We start from the raw sequence: 20,239 nt of genomic DNA on the forward strand, positions 1-20,239 counted from the left end.
TAACTGAAGTTTGGTGAGAGTTGGGAATTAGGATCTTGCTGCCTGTGAACATTTTCCAAGTGGAAGGTTGTGTGTGTGTGGAATTCATGATCACCACCTTTTTACCTTGTTGGTGTACCGCTTTGCAACTTTTCTGAGCTGCTGTCTTCCCTACCCACAGTTCCAGCTCCATTTTTTTTTTTATTAAATGGGCTAGCAAAAGCGGAATCATGTAGGCAGCATAATGAGTTCGCTAAATTAAGTAATCCATCAGGTTTGGCCATGTGATATTGTCACAAAGCCAAGTCAGAGCAAGAGCAGGAAGCATTGCCCTCACTCTTGCCTTGTAGTCCCCTGAAAAACTGGGGAAATAATAATAATAATAATAATAACAACAACAATAACAACAACAACAATAATAATAATTATAATAAATTTTATTTATACCCCGCCCTCCCCAGCCAGAGCCAGGCTCAGGGTGGCTAACACCAATAAAATCACAGTAAAAACATAATAGGGGAAAAGAAAAGAAACCAATTTAAAATACAGGTGAATATGAGAGGGAGGGCAATAAATCCCTCCCCCCAAAACATATACCCCTGATTTGCCTCTGGTTCTTCTGAGATTTCTGTTACAAATCCTTGGTGCTCATCAGCAAACTGTAATTGACAGGATTTTTGGCTAACCCATGACAATGTGGCATCCATCCTGTATAATCCAATATGCTTCTCACTCTTTGAGAAAATGAAGTTGTTAATACTCCTACTCAACACTTATCTGCTGGGAAGTTTGGGGGCAACCCCTTTTATGCCAAAGCAGCCTGGCACTACTACATTCGCAACCAATTATGGTAAATGACACTGGTTTTTAACTAGGTGCAGAACAGCTTTGAGAACCTCTTCTCTAGAGGGACTAGCGTCAACTGGTTGACACGTCGGATTCTCCATCCTTCTGTAAGATTCTTCAACTCTGTCAGAAAAGAGTAAGGAAGAGTACAAATTTAACCCACACATAGAAGTCAGTCACAATGTTTCCAATGCAATGCTACTCAGTTCACTCCTTAGGAACTTACTCCCAAGACGATGTATTTAGGATTTACTCCTGTAACAGATTTCAGCTATCCACTGATTTGTTTATAGTACTATCCTCCCAGGGTGGTGGCATGGTCAGAGCCATGTAAGTGCACCAGTACGAATGCCTGATTGGCTCTGCCACTGTGCTTCTTCAGCTCCAACCTCACCAACCACACCATGCCACTCTCATACCATCCCAGTAACCAGCAACAGTGTTGACGTCAAATGGGTGGCTCCATGGCGCCACCCCACCGGTGTTTACCCAACATGAATCACACCAAGCTGAACAGGCCTTTCACACTAGAATGTTTGTTTAGGATTGTAGCCTTAATTGAGCTGTTTTAGATGCATATCCCACTTTCCAACTGGAGTCAAAAGACTTCACGACACATCTGAAGTACAGCCATAATTAAAACATTGAAAGAAATGGATTCCTAAGGAGAACTAAGGGACAGCGTGGCAGGGTGGAAAGAGGGGAGCAGGATGAAAAAGAGCTCAGAAAATGGGCAGGGGGTGTCACTGCCATGTTGATGGAGGGGTCAAGTGATCTGGTTCAGGAGCAAGTGGATAGCAGGATCTTTGCCCGGCTGCCTCCTTCTCAAGGCTATCTTGCTTGGAGCAGGTGGTCTTATCCAAGTCTTTAAAAATGCCACATGGTGTAAGCCATGGGTAGGCAACCTAAGGCCCAGGGGCCAGATCCGGCCCAATCGCCTTCTAAATCTGGCCCGCAGATGGTCCAGGAATCAGCGTGTTTTTACATGAGTAGAATGTTTCCTTTTATTTAAAATGCATCTCTGGGTTATTTGTGGGGCTTAGGAATTCATTCATTCCCCCCAAAAAAATATAGTCCGGCCCCCCACAAGGTCTGAGGGACAGTGGACCGGCCCCCTACTTAAAAAGTTTATCCATTTTAACAGTACCTTACAATCATAGAATCAAGAGTTGAAAGGGGCCCTTGAGTTCATCCGCTCCAATTCTCCGCCCAAGCTTACAACAATATTATGGGTTTAATACATACTTTTGACGGAAACAAGTATTAGCTTCTAGCTCAGTCTCCTCCTCTGTTTTCTCCATCCCTCGTCCCTTCAGTCTCCGGATTCTTTCCTCAGGACTAACAGTTAGCAGTAGAACAACATCTGGTTTTAGGAGGTCTTCGGGCCAGTGGTATACTTCGTGATGCAGAGGAGGAAGATTCTGCACTTTCCCACTTATTTCGGTGGCAACTGCATATGCAGCAGTGCTGTGCCAATACCTATCAAATTACGGGTGTGGGTGAAACTTGAGGCATTTGAAGGTTTTAAGAAAATTCAACACTAGGTGCATAGAATGAGCTGTGCAAATAGGCAACTCCGCATCTAACTAAAATCCGTTATGTGGCCTTCATTCTCATTTTGGACTACATCTCTTCCCAAGAGGCATTTAAAGCAGTCTACACGAAGGGCTAGCCTCACAAGAACCATGTGTGGGGTAGGTTAGTTTAAGCCTGCAGGGATGTCCAACAGGTCGATCGCGATCTACTGGTAGATCCCTGCGAGGTTTTGGTAGATCGCGGGTCGATCTGTGGCTCCCTTTCTTCAGCGGCATTGAAAGTGACTCCTGCCCCGCCTTCTTGCCCTGCCCTCCAATGTTGTCTGATCAGTGGAAGGGAAGATGGAGCTTTCTCCCTGTAGCTGTTTTCATTAAAAGCGGTATTACTGTGAGCGGCTTTTTTCCTTAGACCCTTGCCTTTAACCCCCCCAAAAATGGAACTTCCGTCCTAAGAAATGGGGCTTTCATCCTCCCTTAAAAAAAGGTCAACAACTTTGCCCTGAACCCCCCAAAACAGGGGTAAATCATTGTCAGATTTTAATTTTGAAAGTAGATTGCAGTCTCTCAGAAGTTGGCCACCCCTGGTTTAAGGGATTGTGACACTGGTCACATCTATGCTATGTGCATTTAACATACGTCTGTACCACTTTGACAGTCATGGCTTCCTCCAGGGAATCCTGCAAAGGGTAGCTGCTGTTGGACAAACACACGTTCAATCTTTCTTGAGTACAAGCAACAAGTTCTCTGGATTCAGGTCTGTTAACTTCAGGTAAGAGTGAGATCCAGCCAATCAAAACAAGGGGTGATTGGCTGGTTATATTATACATGCTTTTGCTTTCTAAGACTCTAAAGCAGAACAATGGCAAGTAGGGCAAAAGTAATGCCAATAGTGGCCCCATACAGGAAACAGGTAATGTAATTACTGTATTTTTCACTCCATAAGACGTCTGGTCCATCTTATAGAGTGAAAAATACAGCATATACAGACAGGAAAAGGGCTCCCAAGTTCTTTTTGATAATGTGCAATGTTTTTACCAACCTGTCTACGATCACTGGTGACTTAGACGATGCTTTCGCTATTTCGGAAGCAAGGATGTAGTTGGTCAGAGCATAAAATGCCCTCCGTATGAGCGTTGGTTCATCATCAAATATCTTTCTCCACTGGCTGACACTAGGCGGAGGAGATCTCAAGAGAACAGCATTCAGTGAGTCCTTCACAGCTTGCGTCAATGTTGTTTTGCCTATATATGACACAAGGAAGAGCATGTCCTTTATTCACGGCACAGTGCAAGAGTTGATTTAAGAAGTTCAACAGAGACAAAAGCATCCTCTGAAAGCCTCTTGAATGTTGTAGCATCTGCATAAGTACTTTTAAAAAATGCATACTGTTAAGCCAGAAATTGCAGGATGTAATGTTTTGTTTATTTATTTATTTATTTGATTGATTGATTGATTAAATTTGTATACCACCCTTTATCCAAAGATTCCAGGGTGGTTCACAACAGAAAAATACAAAATGGGGACACAAAATACATAATAAAACAAAACCAACCGATAAGTCCCCTCCCACAGACACATTTTAAAACCCACAGAATGCCTGGTTGGAGAGAAACGTTTTTGCGTGGTGCCTAAGAATATGTAAAGAAGATGCCAGGTGAGCTTCCCTGGGGAAAGCATTCCACAGATGGCAAAGGGACATGGGTGGCACTGTGGCCTAAACCACTGAGCCTCTTGGGCTTGCCGATCAAAAGGTTGGCGGTTCAAATCCCTGCGACGGAGTGAGCTCCCGTTGCTCTGTCCCAGCTCCTGTCAACCTAGCAGTTTGAAAGCATGCCAGTTCAAGTAGATAAATAGGTACCACTGCAGCGGGAAGGTAAAATGTGTTTCCATGCACTCTGGCACTTGTCACAATGTTCTGTTGTGCCAGAAGCAGTTTAGTCATGCTGGCCACATGACCCAGAAAGCTATCTGTGGACAAACACCGGCTCTCTCAGCCTGAAAGCGAGATGAGTGCCGCAACCCCACACTCGCCTTTGACTGGACTTAACCGTCTGGACCGCCTTTGACTGGACTTGACCTTTTTACCTCTACAGATGGGGAACCACTGCAGAAAAGGCCCATTCTTGTGTTGCCACCCTCCAGAACTTCTCGTGCAGGAGGCACACAATGTAAATGTGCCTGAGTGAATTTAACAGCCTATTTTTCCCTCCTTCCTGACACTGATGGTTCTTTTGGTGATATGGAGACACCAGTTGTCTTCCACCCTACTTTGATTCCTTCCTTCACCCTTGAGACATGTTTTGTGGCCTGTGCTCTTGCTGCTCTTCTCCCACGCCTGACGAGTTAGGGCCATACTGAGTGTGTGAATAGGATTGCAGGTTTAGCATCATCACCAGAGAGACCCAACCTTCTTGGAGCAGCACTATCAAGGGGGAGCCCCAAGAACCGTCCAATAAAGACCAAATGTGCTCAGTGGCCACTGAAAGTTGACTGTTGGGGATGGACAGAGACCTGGGTGGAGCAGCTGAAACCCTGAATCCCTTCTCACTGCAACATTCTGTTGCAGAGCTCACAGGTTTATTCACGCCTTTTGAGTTTTGCCTTAAACTCTTACCTGTTGCATCCAGACCCTCGATAACTATCACCGGGAAATCACCCTTCTTTGGATGCTGAGGGCACTGATCCACCAGATCAAGGACTGCTTTGGCCTCAGGAATGAGAGAAGTGCACTGTAAGGAAAGCATGTATTTACTAAAGAAGCAGTTGCTTATCAATAACTCGGGGACTGAAGCCTCAGCAATGCCTATGGGGGAGCATTCAAAGGTCTGTCACAAAAGCTTGTGAGAGCTCTGGGAGATAGCGATGGGGCGACTCACTAGCGTTTGTTTCCTGGGGTTCTTTGGAATGTCCCAATGACAGCCTGCCCAGTCCCCTTGCTGGGAGGCCAAGATATGTTTGAATTCCCTGAAAGTGGGACAGTGCAGAGAGAGATTCATTTGGGCATTAAAGGAAACAGAGAGGGAAGAAAAAATGCTACTATAGCAGCTGCTGGATAGCTCCCTCAGTAAAGCATGAGACTCTTAATAATCTCAGGGTTGTGGGTCCGAGCCTCATGTTGGGCAAAAGTATTCCTCCATTGCAGGGGGTTGGACTAGATGACCCTCGGGGTGCCTCTTTGATTCTATAATTTTCCAGCAAGTGGAGAAGACCTTGTTCCAACAGGCATTTTGGAACTGACTGCTTTTAACAAGGGAGGTGGTGCCATGCTGCTTTTGTTGTGATTGTATGTTTTCAATAGAGAAAGAGAGGGGGGTTCAATTTTATTAAATCATTTTTTTAAAAAAAATGATTGGTTTCTTTTTTGCTTTTCAGCTGTTTTTAGCTGTAAGCTGCCTTGTACCCCTTTTGTTGTTAGAAATTGTGGCATTTATTGTAACAGCTTGATGGTGAGTACCGGCACCTGAAGGCTGCCCATTCTGCCAATCCTGGTAGTTATTTCATTCGCCTAAGCAAGAGACCATAAAGAAGGCTGATCACTGAAGAATTGATGCTTTTGAATTATGGTGCTGGAGGAGACTCTTGAGAGTCCCATGGACTGCAAGAAGATCAAACCTACCCATTCTGAAGGAAATCAGCCCTGAGTGCTCACTGGAAGGACATATCGATTGAAGTTGCAGATAGGTATCGATTGAAGCTGAGGCTCCAATACTTTGGCCAGCTCATGAGAAGAGAAGACTCCCTGGAAAAGACCCTGATGTTGGGAAAGATGGAGGGCACAAGGAGAAGAGGACGACAGAGGACGAGATGGTTGGACAGTTTTCTCGAAGCTACCAGCATGAGTTTGACCAAACTGCGGGAGGCAGTGGAAGACAGGAGTGCCTGGCGTGCTCTGGTCCGTGGGGTCACGAAGAGTCGGACACGACTAAACAACAGCAACAAGCAAGAGATGCACATGAGAAGCAACACTCACCTCCTCCAGGACCCTCCGGGCAGCTCCCCGAGAGCGGAACACGGCGTCGTCCAGGAGGTGCGCGCCGGCAGGATGCAGCGCCGGCTCCTCCTCGGCGACCACGCGCGCCCTGCGCACCAGCTGCCTGCCCTGCGCCGCCCCAACAAGGCGCCACAGTGCGCAGCGCACCTCGCCGCCTTCCGCCACCTCGTATACCGCAAGGTGGACCGGCGCCGGCAGCAGGTGGCGAAGCAGCTCTTCGAGGGAGCGCTCGATCTCGGGCGCCCGCCGCTCGTCCTGCACCAGGAAGCCTCTTTCCAGCGCAGCCTCGCGGCTGGGGCTGTAGGAGAGGAGCGCCAGCGCTGCGCTCCCGGCCCCGAAAGGCTGCTCCTTGCTCAGCCTCCGCTGCAGAAGACGGTGCAGCCGGGCAGCCCGGACCCGCTCCCGGGGGCTCCCCGCCGCCGGGAGGCAGAAGGAGTAGCATCTCCCCGGACGGGGCAGGAAGCACCGGGGAGGCGCACGGTGGTTGTTGTCGTCGTCGCTCAGGGAGAAATGGACCAGCTCCGAGCCCGCGAGTTCCACCACGAAGCGGCGATCGGGAGGCGTCGCCATGGCGGAGCGGCATCTGAGCGGCACCAGCAGAGCGAGGGCGCCCCGTCGCAGCATCGCTTCGCCGCAGAGAATCGAAACTTACCGAGCGGGGCGCGCAACAGGCAGGGACGCGAAAATGATCGAGGAGGAGTGGGGGCGGTTTCCGCCAGGCGGCGCATGCTCGCTCTCTCTCTCTCTCTCTCTCTCTCTCTCTCTCTCTCTCTCTCTCTCTCTCTCTCTCTCTCTCTCTCTCTCTCGTGCCTTTGCTCCGAGGGGACGAGTTGCTTTCTGCAACTTTTCATTGGGCTTCTTTTTAAAAGCAGGTTCGCTTCATCACCAGCCGCTCCTGCAGAGGGAGAAACGAACCTGAGCTTTGGCAGGGAGCGTTTTGCATGTCCTGATTAGGCGGGAGCTGAGGAAAGGGGGCGGGTGTGTGCAGGCGCTTCTTTGCCAAGCGGAGCAAGAATCGGATCCAGAAAACGGAATGGAAACTGACGCGAAGGGAAAGTGAAGCTGACCCTTCCCCTGGGCATTCTCGATTGCTGGGGCGACGCAGCCAGAGGGCTAATAATAATAGTAATAATGAAGGGACAGCCGCATTGGTCTCGTAACGAAAACCACAGCGCTTTCGCAGATATGTTTTGGAATAAACTTTCATCAGCTCACATTCGCGGGTATAGGGAAAACGGAAACGAGGACCCCACAAAGACCCCCAAAAACTAGGAGAGAAGCGTGGGACGTTTCAAATACAGTGGTACCTCGGGTTACATACGCTTCAGGTTACATACGCTTCAGGTTACAGACTCCGCTAACCCAGAAACAATGCTTCAGGTTAAGAACTTTGCTTCAGGATAAGAACAGAAATCGTGCAGCGGCAGCAGGAGGCCCCATTAGCTAAAGTGGGGCCTCAAGTTAAGACCAGACCTCTGGAACGAATTAAGTTCTTAACCCAAGGTACCACTGTATACAGTAAATCTCAAACGTGCACACTATGAACGGAGCGGCCGTTCCCTGCGTTGGTTAATGATGTTTACTCACGAACTTTCTAATATCATGACTTGATTCAAGTTGTTGTTTTTTTAAGCGTGCACACAAAACATTGACTTGGTGTGGGGGAATGTGCGCTTGGAAAGAGGTTACTGTAATGCGCAGTTCTAAAAATGGGGAGGGGGGTTGAGCATTCAAATGACAGGCAGTATCAGCAGAGGCACAAATTATTTGAGGGTGGGGTGTGCTCCATTTCTAGACTTCCAAATCATATGAAGCACCAGCTTCACTTTCGCAGTCAGGACAGGTAAGATTCCGCATGAAAAGTTGGGCTCCCTTTTGCACCGAAGTAGAGTCATGAATGAATCACGGCTGTATACTAACTAAAAACGAAAGACTCCTGCTAGGTGTGTTCTCTGTGCGTGTTGTGTGCGCGTGGGGGCTGCTAGTGGGTGTGCCTTTGCATAGGCAACCGAGCGAGTCCTCGCGCCCTTGGCAACCCCGGGCCAATTTTAGTTTCTCGGGAAATGGAAACCGAAACTCTCCTCCTCCTCCTCCTCCTCGCAGCCCCGCCGTCCCGTTATCTGCTCGCTAAAAAGCCGCCGGCTCGCTCCCCGCCGCGCACTGAAGCCTCGGAGAGGAGCGCTTGTGTGCGTAACAAGGATGATGCTCTCGCCTCCCCGCCACCTGCTCGGCCTCCTGCTCCGCGCTCTGGCCGCGCTCTGGAGCAGCCTGGCACCCCTCTGGCTCTGGGGGGCTCCCGGGCGCCGCCTGCCCGCCCCGGAGAAAGGGAGCCCCTCCGGGACGCCGGTGCCGCTCAGCGTCAACTACCACTTCACTCGGCAGTGCAACTACAAGTGCGGCTTCTGCTTCCACACTGCCAAGACCTCCTTCGTGTTGCCCCTGCAGGAAGCCAAGAGAGGGCTCAGCTTGCTCAAGCAGGCGGGTGAGTGAGTGGGTGACCCGGGGCTGTCTGGCTAGCTACCCACCTGAATAAAACATCGGGGGGGGGGGTACCCAAGTAAGCGCCGCCCCGCATAATCGATCGCAAGATGCTGGGCGCGCCCACTATTTGAATAACAATGCCCATCAACTTTGGGCAGGGTGGGTGGGTGAGCCGACATCTCAAATATTTTATGGGGGACTGGAAGGGACCTCGTCCCCTAGGAGTTGGCTCCTGTACTAGCTAGATAGCTGGTGCATTTCCTCCAGGAGGGAGTCCTGCTGTTTGTTGTTTAGGCAGACAGTAGTTCAACCGTGCAAAGGGGCGGCGACGGTGGGACCTCTGGATATTTGTCTCCATCGCAAGTTCAAGTGGATTTGTCCCGGTGTGAATATGTATAAGATTGCAGCCTAGATTAATTGCACACGGCCTTTTGTTTGCAATAATTAAGACAATACGATTGTATTCCAAGACTCCAAAGTCTTCTTTTGTATATAATTTTATTAAGCTATCTGTTTTACAATTTAAAATACTCATTTTACATCCTCAAGATATCACTGACTTCCATTCTTCTCTTTCCGTGGTTCATTTTACATATCATAAAGTAAAGGTAAAGGGACCCCTGACCATTAGGTCCAGTTGCGAAAGACTCTAGGGTTGCAGCGCTCATCTCGCTTTATTGGCCGAGGGAGCCGGCGTACAGCATCACTAAGCCGCTTCTGGCAAACCAGAGCAGTGCACAGAAATGCTGTTTACCTTCCCACCGGAGCGGTACCTATTTATCTACCTGCACTTTGAGGGGCTTTCAAACTGCTAGGTTGGCAGGAGCAGGGACCGAGCAACGGGAGCTCACCCCGTCACGGGGATTCGAACTGCCGACCTTCTGATCGGCAAGTCCTAGGCTCTGTGGTTTAACCCACAGCGCCACCCGCATCCTTTGCATATCATAAATCCCTTCATATTTTACACAAAAAAACTGTACCATTGAGTACAGTCTTCCATTATTGCATCCATCAAAACCATTTTATACTGATGAATTTGTCTTAATGCTGCCAACATGGTCAGCTGTACACAATTATTTCCATATATTCAATAAACTTTAAACATATGTTCTTGTTCTCTTATTCTATATGTTAAGTCTGTGAGCTGTGCATAAGCACGACTCTGGCCTCTTCTTGACCTGCAGGGGCCCGGCACTTCCTGTCAGCCCTCGTGACAACACAGTACGCACAAACGCATACACGCTGCATGTGCAACTGTCAGAATATGCTTTCGACTTACTCTCCCCCACACACCTACTTCTGCATCCTAGGCATGGAGAAAATAAACTTTTCAGGAGGGGAGCCGTTTCTGCACGAGAGAGGAGAATTTGTTGGGAAGCTGGTCCAGTTCTGCAAGGAAGACCTTCAGCTGCCGAGCGTTAGCATCGTGAGCAATGGAAGTATGATCAAGGAAAGATGGTTCAGATGCTATGGTAAGAGAGAGCGCAGGAGAATCATTGAGTTGGAAGGGGCCGTGAGGGTCATCTACACCAACCCTCACTGCTGGGCAGGAAGCTTCCTCCTAATGTAGGGCTCAAACCCACGACCCTGAGATCAAGCATCTCGTGCTGTACCTACTGAGCTAGCTGGCCATAGATGCTTTACTTTACAAGTAAAAGAAATAATCTCCCATTTACCACAGAAGGATAAACACTAATACAGTAGTACCTCGGGTTACAGATGCTTCAGGTTACAGACGCTTCAGGGTACAGACTCCACTAACCCAGAAATAGTACCTCGGGTTAAGTACTTTGCTTCAGGAGGAGAACAGAAATTGTGCTCCGGCGGCGCAACAGCAGCAGGAGGCCCCATTAGCTAAAGTGGTGCTTCAGATTAAGAATGGTTTCAGGTTAAGAATGGACCTCTGGAATGAATTAAGTTCTTAACCCGAGGTACCACTGTACTAATAGGGACCCTGTTCTCTGAATGTAAATGGAGCCAACGGAGACAGTCTATCCATGCACAACAGGACAATGACCTATATCCCTACAACAGCTTTGGGACGTGGGTGGTGCTGTGGGTTAAACCACAGAGCCTAGGACTTGCTGATCAGAAGGTTGGTGGTTCGAATCCCTGAGACGGGGTGAGCTCCCGTTGCTCGGTCCCTGCTCCTGCCAACCTAGCAGTTAAAAAGCATGTCAAAGTGCAAGTAGATAAATAGGTACCACTCTGGCGGGAAGGTAAACGGTGTTTCCGTGCGCTGCTCTGGTTCTCCAGAAGCGGCTTAGTCATGCTGGCCACATGACCCGGAAGCTGTACGCCGGCTCCCTTGGCCAATAAAGAGAGATGAGTGCCGCAACCCCAGAGTTGGCCACGACTGGACCTAATGGTCAGGGGTCCCTTTACCTTTTACTCTTTGCTTTTGCTCAATAGCATTTGATGCTGAATGCACGACTACTCACATAAATTGAATTTTCAGCACAGCCTTTTTGTGCGCATTTTGGTTTTTTGTGTGCATTTTGGTAGTCAATACATTAACTGGTAGTTCCTGGAAAAATGAGCTCGTTTATTCACTTGCTTTGATGCTGTGCTTATCTGTGGACCTTGGGTTGCTGGGCTCTTGGCCCAGAGAGGGAAACTTATCTGTAAGCTCTGGATAGTTGCCACCTATGGCCTCACTAGGCAGGTGAATGGGTGGGAGGGTCTGGCATGCTGTTTTGTGTATAAGGAATGTGTTAAAGTTTGCTTGGGTGCGGACAAGTCACGGTGACCTCCCACATTTGTGGTGTTTGTCCCGTTTCTCCAAAGGCAGTGGAGCTCCAAAGGCTGGGCTGTAAGTTCACTCTTTCCTATAATAAAGCACTAGAATTGACCACACTGGCATTTTTTACATACTCCTTTGGTATCTCTACACCAAACCACTCCAATGAGCTGGTGGATCAGGACAGCCGTTCCTCAAGAGGCGTGAACAGCTCAAGGCTGCTGCTCCAGACATTCTGGAACCTTGAACAGGAATCTTTCTCTAGGGTAGCAGAGATACATGACGTTTTGTTTCAAGGCCCATTCTTTATCATCTGTTCGAAAATGTGTTATTAGTCCTTTATCCTGCTTAACTTTCATCTACTGGCTGGGGGCAAAAAAAAAGATCACATTGTTGATTTGGGGGGTGTTTTTCTGCTCTGGTGAGATTTCCAGGGTTTTCTCTCACACCAGGGATGCTCTGAAAAGGGTTAGGGATGAGAAAATCTGGATCCAGGGATGGGGAAGTATGAGGAGGATGTGTGAACTGTGGAGAATTAATGGAGGCACCAAAGCTTGTTGTCTGCATTACCCAGCAGTATGGATGAGCCCTAATTTATTTCTGCTTGTTTTTGGCCTCAGCTATAAGTTGCTCTGTTTGGGCGATTGGATACCTGTTCAATTAATTAATTAAAAGCATCTACGTTTATTACTATTTTAGTAAAACTCCCATAAGTTTGCCTCTTCCAGGGCAACCAGCAAGAGGGGGCAGTAATGCATTAGATTTGTTGAATGAATTAATTCATGGTTGTCAAAATAATGTTGAGCTCGATTGACGCTTTGGTAAGGAATTTATAGATAAATGGAAGAACAGTTAATTACAATCCAAAAGCACATTGTGTGTTATTTTCTGGTCCAGCCTGTGAAAATAACTTTGAATTGAATAGGATATGAATCATTGGCCCATAGTGTGGATCAAGGCTGGCCCAAGACATTTTGCCACCTGAGGCAGACCCCAAAGTAGCCCCAAGAAACAAGGGGTGAGGAAAGATCTACATCATGAACAAGGAGGGAAGAAAGATCAACAGCAGGAACTGCTGCCCTGGTGTATCCTGCTGCCTGAGGCATCACCTCACCTTGCCTCATGGGTGGGCCGGCCCTGAAGAAAGATCTGCATTGGGATCTGCTGCCCCTGGGGCTCTTTCTACCTGGGGCTCTTGCCTCACCTTGCCTCATGGTGTTCATGGGTGAACGTTGTCTCTTTCAGGGAAATACCTAGACATACTTGCAGTGTCGTGTGACAGCTTCTGCGAGGAAGTCAATGTTTTGATTGGCCGTGGGCAAGGGAGGAAAAGCCATGTTGAGAATCTCCAAAAACTGAAGAAGTGGTGCCAAGATTATGGTGTGGCTTTCAAAATAAACTCCGTGATTAACAGATTCAACATGGAAGAGGATATGAACAAGCACATTAAAGCTCTAAACCCTGTCCGTTGGAAGGTAAGAACCTCTTCTTTTCGGCAAAATGCTTTCATTTCGTTATAAGATTTCTTACTTGCCCTTCACCGTGAGGTCCCAGGACACATTAGAACATAACGGCTGTGTTCTACCTCCACTGTTTGAGGCAGCATATTCCTAAATACCAGCTGCTGTGAATCGATTCAGCAGAAGCAAAAAATACATGGTATATACAGACCAAAAGTAAAGTAAGAAGAAAGGATAATGTGCTCAGCGGCAGGTTTATATCTCCCTGTCTCTGAGCACCGATCTTGAGCTCTCACATGGCTCACAGGAGAGAAACACCAGCTGCGGTCATGTTTGACTAGAAAGTACAATAATGTTCTCGTGAATCCAGGAAGATTCTGCACCAATAAAACTCCATCCCTGACAGAGGATTGCTGCAATGCACTCAGGTTCTGCTTACAAGCTTCCTATGAGCATCTGGTTGACAAATGAGAACAGAGTTCTGGACTAAATGAAAGTTTGGCCCTAGTAAAATAGAACTGGTTGTGTGGCTCCTCCCACTTCTCAATTGGGCCAGGAGCTTCCATTCATAAAGCAGACTCATTGCTTCAGAATTTACGCCCGACACAGTGGTGAGGATGAGGCTAGACATACAGCTGCACAGCCCCTTTCATCACATTCATCCTCTTCACACGCGTAACGCCTGAAGAGACTGGTGATTCTGTTGCTGCTCTAGGAGGATAATGGACCTACTGGCTGGTGTGGGTGGCAAAATGCTGTGGGTGTGTTTTCTCATAGGTGACAGTAAGTGAGCCTCCAGCCACTATCGTATAGTTTAAAGGTAAAGGTAAAGGGACCCCTGACCATTAGGTCCAGTTGTGACCAACTCTGGGGTTGCGGCGCTCATCTCGCATTACTGGCTGAGGGAGCCGGCGTACAACTTCCGGGTCATGTGGCCAGCATGACTAAGCCGCTTCTGGCGAACCAGAGCAGCGCACGGAAACGCCGTTTACCTTCCCGCTGGAGCGATACCTATTTATCTACTTACATTTTGATGTGCTTTCGAACTGCTAGGCTGGCAGGAGCAGGGACCGAGCAACGGGAGCCCACCCCATCGCGGGGATTTGAACCGCCAACCTTCTGATCAGCAAGCCCTAGGCTCTGTGGTTTAACCCACAGCACCACCTGCGTCCCTTATCGTATAGTTTACCCGTGGTCTATTACTGTGTAAAAAGAGACTATCGGGAGTCTCTCCATCAGATCATTGTTTTGCCACGGTGGTTGTGTGACCGACAAACATCCTCTCTTAATCATACACTCGGCTGTCTCACAGGTATTTCAGTGCCTGCTCATCGAAGGAGAAAATACAGGGGAAGAGGCTCTGAGAGAAGCAGAGAGATTTGTCATCAGCGACGAAGATTTTGAACGATTCCTGCATTGTCATAAAGATGTCTCGTGCTTGGTGCCCGAATCTAATCAAAAGGTAAAGTTCTTCTAATGCGGACTATTCATCAACTCTGAGAAAAGACCTTTTTATCTTGAAAACTAGAAATGCTAATGGTTTGGTTTTGTATTTTGAAAGGAGCTTGCTAGCAGAAAAATGCAGGCACAAAGTTTATTGCTTTTTCCCCTGCTGGAAATGGGGGCCACATCGGCTAGAATTCTTGTAAGCTTGCAGCACTGTATGATAAGCACTCCAAATGGGTAGGGCTTGGACGGATAGGTCTATCAGTGGAAAACATTAAGCCTTAACAATATCCTGGCATTGCAGCAGTGTTAAAGCAGCTTCTGATGCAGTCTGTTTCATCAGGGAGGGTAAAAGGTAAAGGAACCCTGGACGGTTAAGTCCAGTTGAATTCGACTATGGTGTGCGGTGCTCATCTTGGCTTTCAGGGAGCCGGCATTTGTCCACAGACAGCTTTTCCAGGTCATATGGCCAACATGACTAAACTGCTTCTGGCGCACGGAGCCCTGTGACGAGTGCCAGAGCACACGGAAACACCATTTAACTTCCTGCTGCAGCAGTACCTATTTTTCTACTTGCGCCGGTGTGCTTGCGCTGGGTTGGCAGAGAGGGTAGCTTTGATGGTTTACTCACTTCCTAAACGTTAGCTCATTTTGTTAAAAATAGTTAAGAAGACAAAATTGCGGTAGTAATAGAGCTGTTGCTGATGAATGCTTTCACCAGGGCCATGTATTATTTTATAACTGTGAGGTGGAAGAGAAGTAACTGGGATTGGGTATAGAATTCAGCATTCTGAAAATCTTAGGGGGTTCCCCCCTCACTTAATGTTTGAAGATAAACCATCCCCTTTATGTTTCCTCTCTGTTGAATTTTTGATTGAAAGCACTTTAATACAGAGAGCTGTCCTCTTATACCCAATGAAGTTGTTTTTGTCTTAAAGCATGGATCGGTTCCATGTAATTTATATACAGGTTTAAGTTATTAGAAAAACAACAATCCTAAAGCTTAGGTAAAATCTGTCATTATTATTGTTCACCAATCTTCAAACCTACAGATATATTTTAATATTATTATTTTTTTCTCCATCCCCCTTTTTATTTAACAGATGAGAGATTCATACCTAATTCTGGATGAATATGTAAGTTGTTTTCTTTTGTTGTTTTATTTACCCCACCCCACACAACCACAACTTGAAATGTTCATTCCATCTATGGGGCAAAATATCAGCCTTTGCCCTACACTTACTTGGTTGGACAAGTCTTACTTAAACCAGTGTGGTGTAGTGGTTAAGAGCGGTAGACTTGATCTGGGGAAACGTGGCAGCGGCAGCCTCAGCAGCCCAGAGCCAGCCTGGTAGCGCAGTTGGCTCTGGCTGGCTTCAGGAGCTTCTCGCTGCCATGGTGCCCGCCATTTTTCCTCACCGGAAGTCCCCATATGATGTGTCTTGTGCAATCTCCTGCCCCCTTCCCCCTTTGTTTTGACTGATCGGGGGAAGCTCGGGAGTCGCGGGCAGGTGGCTGTTGCCCAGTTTTTTTAAAAAAACTCAGTGCATTTATGTTTCACAGGGTGCGAAAGAAGGGCTTTGCACCTTTATACAATATGCATGTATGCTTGGATCTAGGGTCTTTTGCCTCAGCATCCCCACTACTGACTCCCTACTCCCTACTCAGCTTCAAAAATAATAATAAAAAAAAGGGTATGTCCCCGGATTCATTGAAAAAAAATCTGGTAAGCCACCGTAAACTGTGGTTAATCCAAAAACGGAAGTGATAGTTTTTGATCTTCTTGTGACTGTGCTGGTGGAGATCTACTGAAGCTTATCCCTGTAATGTGTGAATGGCACGATGCAATATTTACAATTCTAGTTTATATTTCATTATGATAAAATTTAAGTAAAAAGAGGGAATGGTACACCCTGTGGAGAAACCCAAGGAAGTGCTGCGCCCCAGTGCAACAAAACAAAACAATATTGGGATACTGCACAGATACCTGCCATGTTTTTTTCACACTTGGATACCGGAAGTCTTTATTCATTCATTGAATTTATATCGCACCTTTTTCTCTGTGGAGTTCAAGATGGCTTATATAGTTCCTCCACTCCTCATTTAATCCCCACAAGAACCCTGTGAGGTAGGTTAGGCTTAGAGGGAGTGATTGGCCCAAGTCACCCAGCGAGCTTCATGGTTGGGAATCAAACCCTGGAGTCTCCCAGCTCCTAGTCCAACATTCTAACCACTGCACCACCAGCTTTTAGATGGGGTTCGTGAACAGATGCCTGTGCTTGGCTGTGCAGCTCTGGAATATAAGTTGATTGAGCTTGAGCCTTTCTGTATTTTGATGAAATACAATACCTGTACCTGAGAGGATGGGTAGAACCCCTGTCCCTGAACATTTCCCGGTGTGTCTAGTGTAAGGTTATCAGATTTTTTTTTCAATGAATGCGGGGACACTTTTCAGCTTCAATGGATTTTGTATGGGGACTGATTTGTAAATCCGGGGACTGTCCCTGGGAAACGGGGACATCTGGTAACCTTAGTCTAGTGGTTAAGATTTGTGCTGTCAGCATCCTGAGATTTTAATTCCTGACCACACCAATGTATCAATATTATTATTATTATTATTATTATTATTATTATTATTATTATTATTATTATTATTATTATTATTATTTACCCTACCTAGGAAACCTACAGCCCAAATTGCTCAACCATACATGCTATCTGAAAGTGTGTGGTTTTTTTGGGGGGGAACAGTTGCACATCTCATTAAAAGTGCATGGTTGTAATGTGACAGCAAATTCTGTTATTGGCTGGAATGTACATTTCTATTACCTGTTCTATTTCATATGCATACAGAAGTACTGCAAGGCGGTCTCAAAGGGTTGTGTAAAAATACAGTGTGGCAGGGTAAAGGGACCCCTGACCATTAGGTCCAGTCGTGGCCAACTCTGGGGTTGCGGCGCTCTTCTCGCTTTATTGGCTGAGGGAGCCGGCCATGTGGCCAGCATGACTAAGCCGCTTCTGGCAAACCAGAGCAGCGCACGGAAACGCCGTTTACCTTCCCGCTGGAGCGGTACCTATTTATCTACTTGCACTTTGACATGCTTTTGAACTGCTAGGTTGGCAGGAGCAGGGACCGAGCAACAGGAGCTCAACCTATCGTGGGGATTTGAACCGCCAACCTTCTGATCGGCAAGTCCTAGGCTCTGTGGTTTAAGAGTAGGAAATGGATTTATTTAAAATGTTCCTCCGTGGATCTTCACTGTATACTTTACATACATTCGGAGTTAGGCACCAGGGGTGTTCCAGCAACTTTAATCTCAAGTGATTGGGATGTGGGTATTTGTTTTGTGGGATCTGCTATATATGTTATTAATTCTCCTCTCTGTCCACCCCTCACCCCAGATGCGTTTTCTAAACTGTGCAAATGGCCGGAAAGAACCTTCCCGATCTATCCTGGATGTAGGTGTAGAAGACGCAATAAAATTCAGTGGATTTGATGAAAATATGTTTTTCAAGCGAGGAGGAAAATATGTCTGGAGCAAAGCAGATATGGCACTAGAATGGTGACCAAACCTGTCTGTTTACCACATGTGCACTGAAACCATGAACAGTATCCATTTCTTCCACCCTGGAGAGAGAACAATATGTATTTTAGCTTCTTTGGATGTGCGGCAGGATTTTAATGACTGTGGACTGTTGCAAGCAAAATAGGTGTACATTTCCCCACAAGTGGGAATTAGCTTTCAGTCACTGTATATTTAAATAATGGCTTGCACCAGCAACAAAAGCAGCACTGTGTATACATAGGCTTGGATAAAACATCTCCCCAAAGACTCAAACCCAGAAGAAGATCTGAACTGCCACACCAAGTCTTCCCAAGACTTTGGGTTTGTAGAGGAAGACTACATATTAACCAGCAATACCTAACGTCAGTGAGGCTTAAACGTATAAAGGGGAAGGCCCAAGGTGTCAAGGACACAAGCTCTCAGATACTTATTTGTATGCATGGAGGCAGCTGTCATCAACACTTTCAGATAAATGCTGTTTAAGTCGAAGATATAGCCGGGCATCAAGCAGACACAGACATCACTGGAGCATTACTAAATTACCAAGAGTGAAAAGATTGTCTTTGGCAAAGACTTTAGCAATACATAGAAAACTAAATATGCTACCGCCAAAAAACCAGGGGAACTCTCAAAGAGACTAATGGCCCAGCAGTGGCTAATGTGGCATTGGAACACAACAGAACAAATAAAATGGCACAAGCTTTTAAGAAAATATATATAGATGTGATGGCCATTTATTCCATACACCAGCAATGATCCATTAACTCTGGCTGGACACACGTAGCATTATTATTTTGTAAAAGGAAACTATAATTCATAGAATTGCAGAGTTGGAAAGGACCTTGAGGATTGTCTAGTTCAACCCTCTGCAATTGCAGGAATAGGCAGCTGTCCCATGCAGGGATCGAGCCTGCCGCGTTGGTGTTATCACCGCCATACTGAGCTATCTGGTAACTTCTAGATACTGTGCTGTGTTGCACCTGATCCAGTTGCTTCAGCTGTTGAGAGCGCAGCAGCTAGACTACTGATGGGGGCAGAGAGGGCTGGCAGTGTGTGACCCAGGTTCAAATCTCTTGTATTAATATACAAAGCCTTTGAACTACTTGTGTCCAGGATACCTTAAGGGCTGCCTGAGTCCTTATATCCCAGCTCCATCACTGAGATCATGTGGAGGAGCAGGATTTGTCCCCCGTGTTTCAGAGGTCCAACTGGCCTGGACCAGAAGCCAGGTGTTTAGTGATGCTAAATGTGTGGTGTGTTTTTTTTGGGGGGGGGGCTATTGGGTTGTTTTTATTTTTATTATGTCTTTTGTGGTTTTATATCTTGAGACCCCCGGGTATAGGGCGGTATATAAATTCAATAAATAATGCTATGGAAAAGACGTGCCTATTTGGTTTAAGTTTTATTAAGATTAGGCAGGCATCTTGAAGATTATTTTGTATTGTTTCATTCTGTATATATTGCCGTACACCACCTTGATGTTTCTGATGTGACATATAAATATTTTTGTAAACTAAAACAGGCGAACGGTCGTAAAACTGGAAAAACCATTGCTTGTTTCTAGTGATTATGTATTTTTTGTGTTTTTATATTGTGATTTTATGTTGAAGCCACCCTGAGAACTGTGGGTATAGGGAAGTATACAAATTTAATAAATAACAAACAAACAAACATTAGTGTTGTTTTTCTTAATAAGATGGGGGATTACATGCGCTTGTGTTTTTGTGTGAGGGATGGAAGTAAAAGCAATAAATAAAAATGGCTGGTAAAAGAGAATGTGGCGCCATGTGCCTTGCGAAACGCAAGTCTCCTTGCGCAACATAATATTCTCTCCCTCTCACCCCACCGCCCCTAAACCAAGGAAGGAGAGTCCACCACAGAACAGATGCCAAGTACCTCCACACTCATGCCTAGAAACATGGGATGCAGGAAGGTTCCTTATACCAAGACAAACCATTGGTCCACCTAGTTCAGTATTCCTTACATTGGATAGCAGTGGCTCTCCAGGGTTCCAGGTAGGGACATCTCCCATCCCTACCTGGAGATGTCGGGGACTGGACCTGGGACCTTCTGCATGCAAAGCAGATGCTGTACCATTGAGCTACGGCCGTTCTCTCCTACCCGCCATGTCCCTCTACTTCCATAACCCTTGGCAAACTAGCTTGGAAACAGGACTTTGCCAAAATGATGAAGCA

General features: G+C 46.7%; 2 protein-coding genes and 1 long non-coding RNA gene across 4 annotated transcripts in view; 2 read left to right on the plus strand and 1 right to left on the minus strand.

The window, feature by feature from the left end:
* Nucleotides 1-20,239, plus strand: part of LOC308584520 — a 218,439-nt gene that overhangs the window by 97,837 nt on the left and 100,363 nt on the right. For both annotated transcript variants that reach the window (XR_014006880.1, XR_014006881.1), the window contains exon 2: nucleotides 7,855-7,882. This is a non-coding gene — a long non-coding RNA (uncharacterized lncRNA). The remainder of the gene's footprint in view (nucleotides 1-7,854; nucleotides 7,883-20,239) is intronic.
* CMPK2 (cytidine/uridine monophosphate kinase 2) lies at nucleotides 399-7,012 on the minus strand. The gene is made up of 5 exons (XM_081189162.1): nucleotides 6,331-7,012; nucleotides 4,975-5,089; nucleotides 3,400-3,601; nucleotides 2,071-2,304; nucleotides 399-948 (listed from the first exon to the last, which is right to left on the minus strand). The coding sequence occupies exons 1-5, from the start codon at nucleotides 6,973-6,975 to the stop codon at nucleotides 825-827; spliced, it is 1,320 nt and encodes a 439-aa protein (XP_081045288.1). The 5' UTR covers nucleotides 6,976-7,012; the 3' UTR covers nucleotides 399-824.
* Nucleotides 8,114-19,095, plus strand: RSAD2 (radical S-adenosyl methionine domain containing 2). The gene is made up of 6 exons (XM_081189198.1): nucleotides 8,114-8,833; nucleotides 10,143-10,304; nucleotides 12,818-13,047; nucleotides 14,345-14,494; nucleotides 15,582-15,614; nucleotides 17,881-19,095. The coding sequence occupies exons 1-6, from the start codon at nucleotides 8,551-8,553 to the stop codon at nucleotides 18,043-18,045; spliced, it is 1,023 nt and encodes a 340-aa protein (XP_081045324.1). The 5' UTR covers nucleotides 8,114-8,550; the 3' UTR covers nucleotides 18,046-19,095.

The sequence above is a fragment of the Podarcis bocagei genome, assembly GCF_964188305.1.
Source record: "Podarcis bocagei genome assembly, chromosome: 3".
NCBI classification, from domain to species: Eukaryota; Metazoa; Chordata; class Lepidosauria; order Squamata; family Lacertidae; genus Podarcis; species Podarcis bocagei.

Excerpts from the sequence above, each read along its gene's own strand:
- CMPK2 (XM_081189162.1), bottom strand. The coding sequence starts at position 6,975 with ATGCTGCGACGGGGCGCCCTCGCTCTGCTGGTGCCGCTCAGATGCCGC. Across the intron at positions 5,090-6,330 it reads CCCGGAGGGTCCTGGAGGAG|TGCACTTCTCTCATTCCTGA; the intron begins GTGAGTGTTGCT and ends CTTTCCTTACAG. Across the intron at positions 949-2,070 it reads AATACTTGTTTCCGTCAAAA|AGTTGAAGAATCTTACAGAA; the intron begins GTATGTATTAAA and ends CTTTTCTGACAG.
- RSAD2 (XM_081189198.1), top strand. The coding sequence starts at position 8,551 with ATGATGCTCTCGCCTCCCCGCCACCTGCTCGGCCTCCTGCTCCGCGCT. Across the intron at positions 10,305-12,817 it reads AAGATGGTTCAGATGCTATG|GGAAATACCTAGACATACTT; the intron begins GTAAGAGAGAGC and ends TGTCTCTTTCAG. Across the intron at positions 13,048-14,344 it reads TAAACCCTGTCCGTTGGAAG|GTATTTCAGTGCCTGCTCAT; the intron begins GTAAGAACCTCT and ends GCTGTCTCACAG.